The 17,322-nt window shown below is 42.1% G+C and overlaps 2 protein-coding genes across 3 annotated transcripts in view; one reads left to right on the top strand and one right to left on the bottom strand.

The window, feature by feature from the left end:
• LOC115581335 (GTPase IMAP family member 8-like) overlaps positions 1–17,322 on the bottom strand; it is a 451,552-nt gene that overhangs the window by 292,259 nt on the left and 141,971 nt on the right. The window lies entirely within an intron of this gene.
• The window catches only part of LOC115581332 (uncharacterized), a 29,642-nt gene continuing 15,805 nt past the window's right edge, over positions 3,486–17,322 (top strand). The window contains exons 1-2 of the mRNA XM_030416339.1: positions 3,486–3,763; positions 5,693–5,775. Coding sequence (XP_030272199.1) covers positions 5,757–5,775 — 19 coding nt within the window. The 5' untranslated portion in view covers positions 3,486–3,763; positions 5,693–5,756. The remainder of the gene's footprint in view (positions 3,764–5,692; positions 5,776–17,322) is intronic.

Genomic DNA, 17,322 nt, shown 5'->3' with positions numbered 1-17,322 from the left:
CCATGTTGTCTTGTCATATAAAATATTTCCTTCTAATGATTACTGTCTACGTACTTTCAAGTGGACTTAATGATCAGAGATTTGTGTTCAAACAAAGCAAAAAACTCAACGTTGTATTATGTTTTTGAATGCTGAACTTCTGCCAGCAGCAACACTTTGTTAGGATGAAGCCAGAAGACCCTGCAGGCTTTAATGTTTTTCAACTTTGCCAGTGACATTCAGGAAATCTTGCTGATGCAGCATTTGATAGTTATGTTTGTAACATGGAGAATACAGCACATGTTGTATGACAAATAAACTGTGTGAAAGCTTAATTCAATAGAAATTTGACATTGAAGGCACATTTTACTTTTACACTTGTGAGAACATTTCAGAGCCTGTAATTTGTTACTTTTTCAGGAGTAATAAGTTGGATCAGTATTTCTAATTTCACCAGAGAAATGTTTACGCAAGTATCTGTCCTTCTGCTGGAGGAGAGGACGTGTGGAGATTTGCCATCTCTGTTTTTAAGCTCAATAAATTCAGATGAGGACCAGCGTGTGCAGCCCGAGCATGCATAGCTAACAGCTTCAAAAAGCACGATGGTACAGAGAATTGTTGTCATTTGTTATACTTAGTGCATGATTGTAAATCATTGTATAACAATAACTGTAAAATATCATAGCACGTTTGAGTGCAGATGAAAAAACCTTTGTCTGCTTGTTATCACCTCTAACACTCTCTATCACCTGAGAGCAGCGACAATAAAGAAACAAACAGAACAGACTGAAGTCGTCTGTCTCTCAATAACTTTCAGGCTCCTTCTTCTTTTCTTCTAAATATGCACAATAATGTCACTGTTCTACTGTTGCAGCCTGGAGGTTTTGTTCTGCTTCTGTGTCCACAACACAGGATTCGACAGTTTGAGCATTTCACTGTTAGCCTCCAGTTAGCAGCTAATGGAGCTAATATCTTACAGCAGAGCTGATGTGAAACACAGCAGGACAGAGTTTCTGCTCAGAGGAACGTGTGTTTAACAGTGGACTGCAGTTAATGTGACAACACAAGTTAAACTGAATATATGTTGTAGCGGACCCTTGACAACGAATGAGGCGGAGAGATTCAAACAGGTGCTTAACTTTTATTATCTGCTGTAGCACCGTGAAAACTATGGAAAGGAAATACAGAAAAAAAAGAAAGAGATTAGATTAAATACATGAAGCATTCCATTTACAATTTCCAAACGCTCAATGCAATCACCCCGTTCAACAGAAATATAAAAGATGCATTTATTAGAAAATGTTTACAATCATTGTTAAACTCGATCAACCACATCAACATACTGTTGGCAGCATCCCTAAAGATAAAATACATCCAGACACCCCAAGGAAAACACTAAATTGGAGTTCCACTTTACCAAGGGAGCTCATTGTTTATTATGTTGAAGGTGCCGACCGGAGAACCATCTCCTCCTAATAACAATAAAACAAACTTAAACAGACCGCAGCAACATAATCAAGATGGTACATGATTTACATTACATGGTTCAGAAGCAAACTTACTCCGAGAACCACAAATGATCCAAACAAGGAGAGACTCTGCAGCACAGACGCAGCGCCAACCCAGCGGAGACAAAGGAGACGGTGATGGAGATGCACACAGGCAGGGCCGCTTCTGTCTGTTTTGAGGCCCCTATATGAGCACTTTGTGATACTGAAGGAATATTTTGGTGTATATTTCACAGGTGTTACAAAGTAGACTACTTGTGTCTCACTGATGATTTGGTCTTAATCTATATTCTGTGGGCAGAACTAACGGTCATAGTTTACTTTAAGTTTACTTCAATTTGTGTGATTATGATTCTTTTAAATAAAACAAAGGAATACGTCAAAAACATAACCGAACTGTAGGAATGTAGGCAAATTTGTCCAAATTATATTGTCACAATAAATATTCTAATAATGTGGTAAAGAAAGATGCAACTAACTCAGTGGAGTTAACATTAATCCATTCAGAGCAATAATCCACTGCCACAGTCCATAATAATCCACAGTAGGCCTGATACGTATATGTGTGTTTAACACACTTCACATTAAAGACTTATAAACTGAGAACACAAAAAATAATAAATTAATAATAAAAAATAATTCTAAAGCAATGTTACGTGGCAGATATTGAACATCAGAGGAGGTTTATGACGGAGCAGCAGCTCAACCAGACGAGGATCCAGCAGACATGACAGACTTCTGCCTAACAACAACAACAACAACAACAACAACAACAACACACCCTCCTCACAAATGTGATGCCAACTGGACCTGCTGTAATTAGCACTTTCCTAAAGCAAACACTAGCTAAACATTCAGCATTTAAGCTAACGTTAGCCCCTCGACCCACCTTACCTTTATCCTGTGACTGTTTATCTTCATCTAGTTTCTTCTTTTTTTTTGAACCAGATGAATGCGTTCGTTTTGACGCTATGACGTAAATGTCTGGTACCGGCGACCCTAACCCTACCCTAACCAGATCAATAGACACCAGATCGGACCAATCGGTAGAGAGCAGATCTGACCACTCAGCGGGCCAGGTGCCAGGTACTTTTCACACCTTTTCCGTCAGGTCACTCTTCGGGTATTGAGACTGGACTTGCAACTTGAGGGGGCCCCCTAGTGGTGCGGGGGCCCTATGCACCGGCACAGTCTGCATATAGCAAGAAACGGCTCTGCGCTCAGGTGAGGATCCACACAGGTGAGCTTACAGGGCTCACAGTCTCCTCCCTTTTGTACCTTGCCACCCTCACCGAGACTGGCCACTAGATGGCAGTCCACAGTCATTTACTGGCTCATCAGACAGAACACAGAGAGAGACTGAGCTGTCAGCCTAAAACTATTTACTGTCATTCACATGTGTACTGAAGTACCTCAGCTGAGTACAGTTTGGAGGTAAAAGTACTTTGAGTTTGGAGTTACAGACACTTGACATCATTTAATCAAACCGCTGTCAGAGGTGACTGTTAGAGCCATTTTTTGGTTCATTTATGTATTTTCTGTGTAATACCTGGATGCCACAGTAGGTGGCACTCTGCACTATGGGGTATAGGAAATGGATAAATCTACCAGCAAGTAATTACTCAGCAGGTGTGCTGTTGACTGGGGGAAGCACACAGTTTTTGACCGTTGTCGTTGTCGTCTTTTGTTTTCAGGAGACACATTAAGGAAGTCAAATAATTATTTTGTCTGTGTTTGTCATTTGTCACAGCTGTTAAGTGCTGGAAAAGCCTGGAGACATTTAAAACATGCTTTCATTTATTAATGAAAATGTGTAGAAACCTCGAGACCTTTAAAGAAGGGGTGGACCGACTTTACAATGACCACTATCAGTGATTTTTCTGTCAGACTGCTGATAAAATTAATTAATTTAAAATGAGCTTCTTTGGCTCTGATGCATCATCCTCTCACACAGCGACCCGCAAGTCTGCAGGGGTTCCACAAGATGGCGCCCGACCCAAAGAAACGGACCCTGATCAGAACAAACTGAGAGAAGATCAATGTTACTGCAAACACTTTGTCACCAACAGGATGAAGTAGCTGTAATGTGTAGTAACCAGATTAGCCTTGTTCATATAATAATGATGTTAAACAAAGTGATAAAGTAGAATTCAGACCGTTCATGTGTCTGTTTACTGAGAGGAAGTGATGACAGTGAATCAAACACTTTCACTTTCTGTCGTTAAGGGCGGTGGACAGGCTACGGGACATCACGACGAATTACAACTGAACTAAAGGTAAATACCAACAATAAATACAGTATAAAATCCATCAGTGCTGTAGATCAATAGACCGGATGATTCATCAGAGTCAGCAGCTGATGAGAGACGATAATCACTCTGATCAGAGTTACTTCACTAACTGTGCAGGTCGCTTCTAATGGCTGAGACGCTCAAAGTTAATCCAACAGGCTCGGCAGGAAATATGATCAATATGTTTGGAATTGTTCTCGAGTCCTGACACTTCTACTGGAGTTCAGGTGAATCAGGCTGTGAATCTGAATCTGAATTTCTGAAGTTTTGTCTGCATGCACAAAATGTTTATATCACTTTAAAGCTCCTGTTTGTAAGATGGTAAAACTGACGCTTTGGGTTTCCCAACTCGTCAGATGCTGACGCTTTCAGATGGTGGCCGACCCGACCTACAATCCTAAAGCGTCAGTATCTGACGAGTTGGGAAACCCAAAGCGTCAGTTTTACCATCTTACAAACAGGAGCTTTAATATCAATTTAAGCGGTCGCAGCCATTTTGTAGGTCAGGAAGTTATCACCGTTAGACGGATGGTTTGTCTTTACAGGCTCAGTTTGTGTGCTGTGTATTGATCTCACTATACATCTAGGTCTACATACATATATACATATACAGACAGCGTGTAGTGTTATTTATTGAAGTGCCAGACTGCACCTGATAAGACCGCGCGCGTGTGTGTCGGAGCACGTGACGCGCACATCTCTGTAGTTTGTGTCAGCTGGCTGTGAGCTGCAGCTTCTGTCCTGCAGTCCTGCAGTCAGACTTGTATGAACACTGAGGTCGTGCAGGTCTGCTAGAAGGAGCAGCATTAAGGAGGAATTAGAGAATGTTGTTATTAAACATCAGGATCAGAATCAGTGTTCCTGTATCTGCACACTGACCCAGAACAGACCGCCTCTCTGTCATGCAGGACTTTATATGATCCTTCCTGTGGAAACTCATTTCCACCAGCTAAAGACAAAACATGATGAAATCTGTTCTCATGGTAAGATATGGTTATGAGTTAAAACGTCAAAATTATGAGTTTAGTGCTGACAATTTATCTCTTTGTGTCTCAATTTGAAGTTTTATCTCATAATTATGATTTGACGTCATAATTTCAATTTTGACCTTCCATCACATAACTTTGACTTTTTTTATAATCTGATAAATTCTCACTTCTCTCAAAATTATGACTGACATGGCAATATAATATACACTGGAATGTAGTTTTCATGGTAATGTTTTTCTCACTGTGTTGTATTGTTGTCACTGACAGTGTGAGAGCAGAAACTCTGGACATGTCACTTTTCAGTACAGCTCAGTAGTTTGTTGGCTCAGGTTTTAAATGCAGTTGCTGTTCCTGTAACTCTTGTGTTGAGTGTGTCGCTGGGTGACATGCAGCCCTGATACTGTACAGCTGAGCTCCTTACATACAGTTACATCACAGAATGTAACAAGTGGTGCATGAAGAGCTGTTGAGCTTTGCTGATGAGAAGACGCCACCTTTGTTTAAAACATGCCAAACAAACAAGACTTTAATATTTTAACATTCAACAGGATTTTGTAAACTGTGAACATTTTATTTCCTCACTTCCTCACACCTGTGTACAATTCATGTGGATGTGGGAGTTCTTATCCAGGAAAGAAACTGAAGTAGCTCAACTATATTAAAAAATAATTTCATCAGAAAGCCTTAAAATCTACAGACTGTAGACTCAGGAACAAATAACATAGGTTACATGATTCTATAGATGTAAAAGTTAAATTATAATAATAATTTTGAGTATAAGGTAATTTTCAGCACAGGCCTTCACATTGTCAGCTGTATCCAGCTGATGGGTTGTTGGGTTGAATCCCCAGTGGAGTTGTGAAGGTGAGCTCTGTAAACAGGCTGGTGTGTGAGATGGTTTATGTTCTGATCATTCCTCCTGCAGGTTGTTACTGCAGCAGCTGCTCTCCAGCTGAACCAGTCTCTGACGTTTCCAGCAGAGTGACGTCATGGCGGCTGCAGCATCAGGTGAGTCCAGTCAGACTTTATTACTCTTTGACTGAACACAACATTTGGTGGATTCACAACATAAGTCAGTGTGATGTCTGAATCATCTGCTACAGGACTTCTGCAGGACACCTAAAGTAAACCACAGCAAGCAGTTTGTGAAGGAACTAGTGTGAAAGCTCCATGTTAAAAATGTGATACTTCACTGAGCTGCTGTTAGATTTGTTTGAAGTGTTTTTATTTCAAAGGGTGCAGAGCCAGCAGAGTTCCTCTGGGTGGCGACAAAACATTAAAGTGTGATGGATTAATATCACAAGCTGCTGCCTCTGAACAGGCACACAGAACTTTTCTCTAGCAGTGACTCATTTCATGGGACACCTAATCTAGATGACACTGTTGTTTTTGTCAGGTGCAGCTGTATTCAATACAATATTACAGGAAACTTAATGTAAATGTATGAGTGTCTGTGACAGGTTACACCCATAATGATAACTATAAGTGGGGCAGCTTAGCTGAAAAATCATGCACTTTGTGATAAAAGCATGAAATTTGGTACAGTTAAGGCCAAAAAAATTGGATATCAGGCCATCGTGAATTTTCAACATGGCGGCTGTGATTGCCATTTTAAAAATGGCCGCCACTGACAACAGTATTCAGATCAATTTTCTTATTTGCATGGTATAAAATACGATGTTGATGATCTTGTTAGATACATTAATGTATTTGTTCTCACAATTCAAGATGGCCACCATTTACTTGCAGATATCCTACACAAATGTAAGCGGTGCTCGTTAAAATTAGCTAACGGGAATTTAGTTTAATTTCAGTCTTTTTCTTCAAACTTCACAAATATCTAAGTCTCAAAAATAGTGACATGTTGATGTCACCTTCAAGTCCTTCAATTCATTGGAAATATCAGATGTGACTTGACCATTGCAACATGCCTCGAGTTCATTTTTGTCATAATTGATTTTCGTAACGATCAGCATATACCGAACCGAAAACCGTGACCACAAAACCGTGATATGAACCAAACCGTGGATCTTGTGAACCGTTCCACCCCTAATATATATACACTACTCACATAAGTTAGGGATATTGTGAGAGACTCAGTGGATTTCATACATACGGTGTTTGTTTCACTTCAGAGAGTTTTGGGATAGGGAGGCAATTGTATTGGGGTAATAGACACACCTCATTTTGTGTTTTCCACGTAATGGTCTCACTGTGTACTGTGTGCCTTACATATTGGGGCCAATACCAAAAAACTAAAAGACAACCCTTTTCAATGTGGCATCAATTTCAACATTCTGTGGATATAAAAAGCTGGTATTGTCAGTAAGTCATTCCAAGTTCATCATTCAAACAGCCATGAACACACAACGTCACTTAACGGACGAGCAGCGCCACCTGGCCATAGCGCGCCTTCGGGTCGGTGGCAGGCAGTCAGATGTTGCTCGTGAACTTGGTGTGTCTCAAAGTGTCATCAGCAGACTTACATCAAGACACAGAACTACTGGCAGTGTTCGTGACAGACCCAGGAGTGGAGCCCCACGAGTGACAGACCGCAACGATGACCAGTACCTAAGGACCTATGCACTCAGACATCGTTATGCAACTGCCACACAGCTGCAGGCCCAGTTACGAGATGTGAGGGGTACTAGGGTTTCCAGACAAACCATTCGAAACCGACTCCACCGCTTTGGCTTGTATGCCAGACGACCGTTGCAGGTGACTCCACTGACACCAAGACACCGCCGTGAACGTTTGCAGTGGGCACAAGACCATGTGACCTGGACAATGCAGCAGTGGTCTACCGTCCTGTTCACTGATGAGTGTCGGGTCACCTTGCACAGAAATGATGGTCGTCAGCGTTGCTAGAGAAGGCGGGGTGAGCGATACGCCGAGGTCAACATGGTCCCCAGGGTTCCCTTTGGTGGAGGAGGTGCAACAGTCTGGGCAGGCATCACCAGTCAGCGCAAAACAGATTTGGTTATTGTAGATGGCTCAGTCACTGCACGTTCTTACCTCAGAGACATCATAGAACCCATCATCATCCCCCAATTCCGCCAGCACACCCCCAACTTTCTGTTCATGGATGATAATGCTCCACCACATCGTGCCAGAATTGTCACAGCTCGACTTCAGGGAGTCGGAGTGCCTCATATGGTATGGCCAGCAATGTCCCCTGACCTGAACCCATTAGAGCACGTCTGGGACCAGCTGAAGCAGAGACTGGATGATTGTACCCCAGCCCCACGTGACCTGGCAGAACTGCGTGTAGCACTTGTGGAGGAGTGGAACGCATTGCCTCAGAACAACATCATGAGGCTAGTGAGGAGCATGAGACGTTGCTGTCGAGCTGTCAGTGCGGCAAATGGTGGAAACACCCGCTACTGACATTGTCAATTTTCCATTCAAAAAGTTGAACTTTTATAGATTATAGATTCAGGGCCCACAATTTAAACAATTAAAGTATTTATTTGTTTATTTGTACATAATTTGGGCTTCCAGCTCATAAAACCCATGAAAACAGGAATTCAAAAAATTAGAATACTGTGAAGAAATCACCATTTACTTTTCAGTTTTTGCAGAAAAAAAAGAAAGAAATTAGGATCACATCAAATCAATCAAAATATGGTACTTTCAAAACAATATGTCAATCTTCAATACTTGGTTGGGAATCCCTTTGCCTTAATAACTGCCTCGTGTGGCATTGCCAGGGAGTTATGGAAGCTCAGATTTCCTTGATGCTTGCTGTCAGCTCTTCTTTGTTTTTGGGTCTGGTGCCCCTCATTTTCCTCTAGATAATACCCCATGGATTCTCAATGGGGTTTAGGTCCGGCGAGTTGGCTGGCTAGTCAAGCACTGTGATGGCATGGGCAACAAACCAGGTTTTGGTGCTTCTGGTAGTATGGGCAGGGGCCAGTTCTGCTGGAAGATGAAATCTGCATCTCCATACAGATCCTCAGCAGAAGGAATCATGAAGTCCTCTAAAAGATTCTGGTAGACTGTTGTGGTGACCTTGGATTTAAGAATGGAGAGTTTACCAACTCCTGCACTGGACATTGCACCCTAAATCATGACTGACTGTGGATATTTCACACTGGACCTCGAGCAGCTTGGGTTCTGATCCTCACCCGTCTTCCACCAAACCCTTGGACCTTGATTCCTGAATGAAAGGCACACTTTACTTTCATCGGAAAAGAGGACCTTGGACCACTGGCTAACAGTCCAGTCCTTCTTCTCTTTGGCCCAGTTAAGACGCTTCGTACGTTGGCTCAGGCTCAGAAGTGGCTTGACCCGAGGAACCCGACAGTTGTAGCCCATCTCCCGGATGCATCTGAATGTGGTGGTTTTTGAAGCTGTGACTCCCGCCTCATTCCACACTTTCTGGATCTCTGCCAGATTCTTGAATCTTCTCTGTTTGATAATCCTCTGAAGCCCACGGTCATCTCTTCTGCTGGTGCATCTTCTCCTGCCACATTTTGCCCTTCCACTAGACTTTACATTGATATGCTTGGACAGAGCTCTCTGTGAACAGCCAGCCTCCTTAGCTATGAACTTTTGTGGCTTACCCATCCTATGGAGGGTATCAATGATGGTCTTCTGGCCAGTTGGCAAGTCTGCAGTCTTCCCCATATTGAACCGAACTGAGACAATTGAAACAAAGTGAAGCAATTTAATGACACCTGGGGAAACCTGTGCAGTTGCTTTGAGTTTAGTAGATGATTAGTGTGTGACACTCAGTTTAAAACATTCATGCCCTACAAAATTTTGGCTGATTTCTTCACAGTATTCTAATTTTTTGAATTCTTGTTTTCGTGGGTTTTATGAGCTGGAAGCCCAAATTATGTAAAAATAAACAAATAAATACTTGAAATTGTTTAAATTGTGGGCCCTGACTCTATAATCTATGAAAGTTTAACTTTTTGAATGGAATTGTGGAAATAAAAAAACTTTTCAATGATATTCTAATTTTTTGGAAAGGGTCTGTATATACGTATATATATATATATATATATATATATATATATATATATATATATATATATATATATATATATATATATATATATATATATATATATATATATATATATATATATATATATATATATATATATACACATACATACATACATACATACATACATACATACATATGTATATGTCTATTAGGGCCGGGACTTTAACGCATTAATTACGATTAATTAATTACACAAAAAATAACGCGTTAAAAAAATTAACGCATTTTAATCGCACTAATTTTTGCACCGCGGAACGTTTCTCACTGGATGAGTTTTAGGGGTACCGATTATACTGGAGCACCAACTAACGTTCATGCATAGCGTTCATGCAGTGTTGGGCAGTAGCGACGTTACTAGTTTAACTACATTTCTCAGTAGCGTGGTGGTAGCGTCGCTACTTTCTGAAAGAAATAGCTTTTCAGTAGCTTTGCTCTTTTATTGACCAAGTAGCGCGGTAGCGTCTACACAAGCTACATTTTTATGAACACTTCTGAAGTTCAGCGGAGCTTTCTGTTGCGGTCTGAAATGAAAGGATAAGTCGGTGATGCCACCGCCACACATGGCCGTGTATGTGGAGCCGACAGAAGCACTTCCGTATGACGGTGACACCACGGACTAATCCTTGCCTACAACGTGTCTGCTGCACAGACAGGTTAGCTTGAGTGAGTTACGTTACTTGATGGAAAGATGGCAGAGGGTGAGGAGGACGGAGACGAGTTGATCCCGAGGGATGCAAAAGACAAACTTGAAAAATAAACAAATACAGTAACAGAGAAACATTACTCTGAATTATTACTTTTGTAATTTTTAACCAGCACAGGGTACAGCAAAAATGCAATTTCTACAAAACCAAAGTATGGTGATTAGCTTAAAATGTATGTAGATATAGCTGCTACTACAGAGTGGTCTTAATAAAAATACCACTTTTGAAACTGCCAGTTATATGAGACACTGGTTGATGGATAGAGAACTTTATTAATCTCAAAGGGAAATTAAAGTGTTGCAGCCACTTGACATAAATCAAAATACAAAAACAATGAGGTAGGTAAAAGAAACAAATACAATAAAAGGCTGAATTATATAAAATAACTAAACAGACTAACTCAAATATCAAATATAAATTATAAAGCTGAAACTAGAAGACAAAAGAGAACCTTAACGAAAACTACAACTATAATATACTATTTGCTGTTTAATTATGTTAATATGCTACAGTGTAGGACACTGTCCATTAGTGTAAGTCAGGTGGATATTGCTGTGGTAGCAAGGTGAATGACTGTCCATGGATGTTAGAATTAAGTGTGCATTGATAGTTGAATAATAAAATATACAAAATAGTGAAAGCACAAATTATTGCTTAATAAACCATTGAACGTAACTGTAACTGGTGAAGCTTAAGTCTGACGCTCTTGACCAAATCCCTCCTGTCCACATCCACAAAATCCACAGAGACCAGTCGGTAAACTTGAAGCATTTACTTTCAAAATGCATGAAAGTTACAAAAATCAAATTGTCACAAAAACGAATACAAATTGCATCCTAGTGAGATAATTGAGAGAGCTAGAGTGTAAAAAAGAGAGTTGGAAGGAGGTCAAAAAACTATCTTGCTCCACTCCCCGCTTGTCCTGACTGCCCACCAAACTCATGCTATCCATCCAAAAAACACGCGAGAGTGTACCAAATTAAAGGTGCAGTTTGCACAAACAAAAATACATCCTGCCACTAAAAATACCAGGAATACATGTTAAAGGATTATTTTAGCTCTCAATACTAAAATTACCAAAGCATACTTATTACATATTACATGTATGAATTGTGAACGATGAAAATATTGTTATCCTTATTCCTCTTTATAAACTTAAATTACTCCATCAACATAAAACTGCATTTAGGCTCCTACATTACCGGCCCCTAATTGTTATCAATATCTTTGAAACAATTACTCAAAATGTCAACTCAAAAAAGGAGCCTACATGCTTAGGTAATTAAACCCCATCATTTATAAAAGTCCTTCCATTCTTCACCCCATAGCAAATGAGGTCTTGGCTTCCACTTCGCTCAGTTTAATTGTCCTCTGTTTCTTGAAGAAGACATAGCTTTGTTATTGGGCGACAAAGCTCGTTGGTCTTTGTCTTCACCTTCACCTGACGTACAAACCCTCTGCTGTCAGGGAAAGTCTCTAAGATTTTTCCTAGTGGCCATGAATTTCTGGGTGACGTCTCGTCCACAATCAGCACCACATCACCGACACAGAAGTTTCTTCCAGGTGCAGACCATCTTTGACGTTCTTGTAGCTGCGTGAGGTACTCCCTGCACCAACGCTTCCAGAAGATGTCCGCAAGGTACTGGACCTGTCTCCATCTGCGGTTAGCATACTGGTCTTCCTTATTAAATACCCCTGGTGGTAACTCAGGCTCAACCTTGAGCAGCAGCAAGTGGTTGGGCGTTAAAGCCTCTAAGTCATTGAAGTCTGATGATGCCTTTGTAATGGGCCTGCTGTTTATGACAGCCTCTGCTTCACACAGTAAGGTATGTAGACCCTCTTCATCCAGAACTTGTTCCTTTACTGTGAAGTTCAGAACCTTTCTCACCGAACGGATTAGTCGCTCCCAACTTCCTCCGTGTTGAGAACCTGCTGGGGGGTTGAAGCGCCAACGGATGCCCTTTTGTTGCAAATGTTTAGCGATCCTGCTGGTGTTCCATTCTTTCATTGATTTCTTTAACTCGCTGTCGGCTGAATGAAAATTAGTTCCATTATCAGAATACATCTCTTTGACTTGTCCTCTTCTGGCAAGAAATCTTCTGATTGCGTTGAGGCATGCATCCGTGTCAAGAGAAGATGCAACTTCCAAATGTACGGCTCGTACGGCTAGACATGTAAAAATGACACCATACCTCTTGATTTGTCCTCTTGCTCTTTTTACCAGGAATGGGCCGAAATAGTCAACGCCGACTCTTGTGAATGGAGGATCGTCAGGCAAGACCCTGCATTCCGGCAGATCTGCCATGAGCTGCTTACCAGTAGTTCCATGCAGTCTTTTACAGGCAACACACCTGGATAAGAACCTCCTGATGGCTCCGCTTGCTCCAGGGACCCAAAATCTTTGACGCAGTTGGGCCAACATGTGGTTCCTTCCAGCGTGGGCTGTAATCTCATGAATATTTCTCAGTACAAGCTCTGTGATGTGTGAGTCCTTTGGCAAGATGGCTGGCTGTTTGGCGTCATCCGGCATTGCGGCTCGGCTCAACCTTCCTCCTACTCTTATCACTCCGTCAAGACACACTGGATTCAATTTATAGAGTGAGCTACTTTTCTTCACCTTCTGATGCTCCATTAACATTGCCAGGTCCTCTGTGAATCTTTGTTTCTGACAGTACTTGACGATCTGTGTTTCTGCTTTCTTCAAATCTTCACAAGTCAAATCTGTGCCTCTGAAATCTTTCTTGTACTGGTCTATTCTGCTTTCTTTGTCCTGTGTGTTGGTTTTCTTTCTCTTTGCTCTCAGTTCCTTCAACAAATCTTTAAATCTCAGAAACCAGGCAACAGCACGCTTCAACTTTGTCCAAGATGAATAGTGAGTCATCAACTGGTTCACTGAATCTTTGGTTTCTTCCACCTGAATGGAGTGCACTTGAACCACTCTTTTGACCTCTGGGTCATCAACATCCAACATTCCAGGATCTGGATTCTTAGGCCACTGGTCCTGTGTACAGAGCAAGAACTCTGGTCCTGAGAGCCAACTTTCACATTTCAAGAAAGCCTCAACAGTTTGTCCTCTTGAGACTTGATCAGCAGGATTCACAGTGGTATTGACGTACCTCCACTGAGAGGTCTGAGAGTGCTCTAGAATAGCTGAGGTCCTATTAGCAACGAAAGTCTTGAATCTGGTGCCTTCACTGTTCAAATACTTAAGCACAGCCGTGCTATCTGTCCAGAAGATCGACTCCTGAAGTTCCAATTCAAGCTCTTTCTTGAGGAGCTTGTCCATCTTGACTGCAACTGTAGCGGCAGTCAGCTCCATTCTTGGTATGGTTGGAGATTTCAAGGGTGCAACCCTTGCCTTTGCCATCATCAGTGTGGATTGTGCTTCGCCAGTTTCACTGCGTAACAGCAAGTAGCTTGTTGTTCCATAAGCGTCTTCACTCGCGTCAGCAAAGTGATGCAACTGTGCGAAGGCTGGTGCACCAAACTGCTTGGTCTTGATGCATCTGTCAACTCCAAAATTCTCAAGCTGTAGAAGACCTGAGACCCACTTTTTCCAGCTCTTAATGACATCAACTGGCAGATCTTCATCCCAGCCGTACTTCCGCCGACATAAGTCTTGAAGAATTCTTTTGGCAGGCAATACTACTGGAGCGAGAAAGCCCAAGGGATCGAAGATTGAACTGACGAGGGAAAGCAGGCCTCTCCTGGTGTGTGGTCGCTCTTTGAGATTGATCTTGAACTTGAACTGATCCGATTCAGCACACCACTGGATTCCTAATGCTCTCTCCATCGGCAAGTTATCTTCGTCCAAATCCAGATCTTGAAAACCTTGCGCTCGTTCCTCTTCAGGGATTGAGTTGAGCAATTTCCGGCTATTGCTTGACCACTTTGTTAGTCGAAATCCACCTCTTGCCAACATGCTCCTCAAGTCAGCACAAAGGGTGATCGCTTTGTCTTCATCCACAGTAGACGCAAGACAATCGTCTACATAAAAGTTTTTCTTGACCATTTTGGCAATTTCTTGACCAAACTCATCCTCAAAGTCTGTTGCACATTTCTGCAGTGCAAAGGTCGCCACACTTGGCGATGATGTTGCACCAAAAATGTGGACCAACATTTTATGTTCGACAAGCTCATGCTCATGGTTCCCATCAGGCCACCAGAGGAATCTGAAGAGGTCTGTGTCCTCATCGCTGACTCTGACCTGGTGAAACATGGCCTCCACGTCAGCCATAACTGCCACCGTCTCTTGTCGAAACCTCATAAGGACCCCCACCAGCGAGCTTGTTAAGTCAGGTCCCTGTAGTAGCTGCTGGTTCAGCGATGTTCCTTGAAAACTTGCCCCGCAGTCAAAGACCACGCGCAGTTTTTGTTTGACTGGATGTCTGACTCCATGGTGAGGCAAATACCATGTTCGTCCTTCTGTAGGCTCACATTCCGTACTGTTGAGCTTCACAGCATAACCTTTCTTGAAAAGATTCTCCATAAATGTGACATACTCTGAGCAAAACTTAAGATCTCTAGAGAATCTTCTTCTCAAATTCAGTGCACGTTGTTCTGCGACTGACCTGTTGTTTGGCATGCGCAGTGACTTGTTCCTCACTGGAAGGCATACACTATAATGTCCATCCACAAGCCTTGAAGATTGAGACACCATGCTCATGAACTGATGATCTTCCTTGGACATTTCAATATCCTCGTCTTGTCCAGCATCGGGAAAATCCTGCTTGAACTGCAATTGCCAAAGCTCTTCTAGCTTTGCAACTGAGATTCGATTTGCAGTAACTTCTACCACTTTGCCTGATCTTGTAACTTCGCTTCCACCCCTGAGTGGTCCATTTACTGTCCAGCCTAGTAAGGTTTTCACAGCGTATGGTCCACCATTCACACTGTTGATTACTTGAAGTGGTTCCATAGCCTTGGGAACGTTTGCTCCGATAAGTAATCCAACCTCTGCTTGGATGGTGGGAAGCTTCACGTCCTTTAGGTGAGGCCAACGTTTAATATCCTCTTGGCAGGGAATATTATCCTTGGTTACTGGAATGGTGTTCTGTGAATACACCTCTGAAAGATCAATAAACTGGTTGCCGTCCAGGCTACTGATTTCCAGTCCTTTTACAACACAAGTGTTGACAACAGCTTCGTTGCCCATAGTTCGCAACATGATGCTTGTGTTGTGTCCGTTCACAGTGAGTTGGTTTATTAGTGACTCTGTAGCAAAGGTAGCTGAGCTTCCTGGGTCCAGAAAGGCGTATGTTGTCACTGCCTTGGTTCCCTTTTTTGCCTTGACACGCACTGGGACAATTGAAAGCACACAATCTTCCTTACCGGCCCCAGTGACACCAACAGTTTTCATCATTTGTACTAAGGCACTTGATATGGATTGTTGCTCACAACTTTCCTTCGTTGTTTCATCTTGTGAGACTTTAAAGCTCATGTGCAGCAGTGTAGGATGTAGCCGAGAACATTCTTGACATTGTAGTTTCTCTTTGCAACTGCTACTCATGTGACCATGTTTCAAACAAGCGAAACACAGACCTTTGCTTCTCAAAAAGTCAATCTTTTCCTTGTGTAGCTTGCTCTTGAGTTTCCTGCAAACGCTGAGACAGTGTTGCTCTCCTTTGCAAAAAACACAAGGCTTGCTGTGTGCGTCCACTGTTTGTGTGTTCAATGCTGCGTGTTTGTCATTTCCTGTTTTGATTATGTGGTCGGTTCTAGGTGAGACTGCTGTAGTGAAGACCTTCTTTGACTTGAGCGTCTCAACGTATTGTGGTTTTGCCTTTTGTCTGAATGGCTCTCTTGTGACAGTTCCGTTGATGTTTCCATAGAGTGGGTGTAAAATATACTTCACTTGATGATTGACGAAGTTAACAAAATCCTTAAACTTGACTCTTTTCTTTGTTCTTTCTTGTAGGTCACAAGCAGATTTTCTCCAGATTTCTTTGAGCTTGTATGGAAGCTTGTTAGCTAGCGCCTTTATGTTAGCTGTGTTGTCTAAGTCTTCCATGTAGCTAATATCCGTCATGGCGTTAGCGCAGCCTGTGAGGAATAATGCGAAGGACTGAAGTGCAGCACCGTCTTCTGACTTGATTGTCTGCCAATCCAAGGCTTCCTTTATGTAGGCTTCTGCTATCTTGTAGTCGTCACCAAAAAACTCCTGTAGCATTTGTTTTGCCTTAGCATAACCTGCTGAAGGTTCCATGTGAATGCAGCTCTTAATCAAATCATGTGGTTGTCCATTTGTGTACTGCAGCAAAAACTGTAGACGATCACGATCGTCGTCAGTGCAGCTTTCAATTCCATGTTCCACAGACCTGATGAAAGTTTTATATTCCAGTGGATCTCCTTTGAATGTTGGGATAGAGAGATCAGGAAGTAGAGATTCCTCACGAGGTACTCTGTGACGTTGGCTTGCTGAGAGATAGCTTTGCATAGACTATCCAACACTGGTCCATCGTTCATGTCCACATTTGATGCAGGTAGGATTCTTTGTGGCGTCGCTGGCTGAAAACTGGGAATCATTTTGGATGCAGGTGAGGTGTGCTGTGGTGGCTGAAAGATGGTTTTCACCTCTGTGTCACCAACCTGTTCATTCACTTCAGTAATGTCCACGTTCATTTGTTCATATTCGTATTTGTGCAAAACTTCCAACTTTGCGTTCGACGCCGCAAGAGCGGTTTGCATTGCATGCATTTCCTTTCTCGCCTCAAATTCAACCTCTCTGCGTCTTTTTTCTGCATGCCACTCAACTTCTTCCCGTTCTAAGGCCAACTTCTCCTTTAAAGCAGCAGCTTTTGCCATTAAAGATGCCCGCTCCATCTCTGCCTTGAC

This window comes from Sparus aurata, chromosome 5 (assembly GCF_900880675.1).
Source record: "Sparus aurata chromosome 5, fSpaAur1.1, whole genome shotgun sequence".
NCBI classification, from domain to species: domain Eukaryota; kingdom Metazoa; phylum Chordata; class Actinopteri; order Spariformes; family Sparidae; genus Sparus; species Sparus aurata.
Note: the sequence above shows the minus strand (reverse complement) of the source record. Positions and strands in the feature narration are given on the sequence as shown.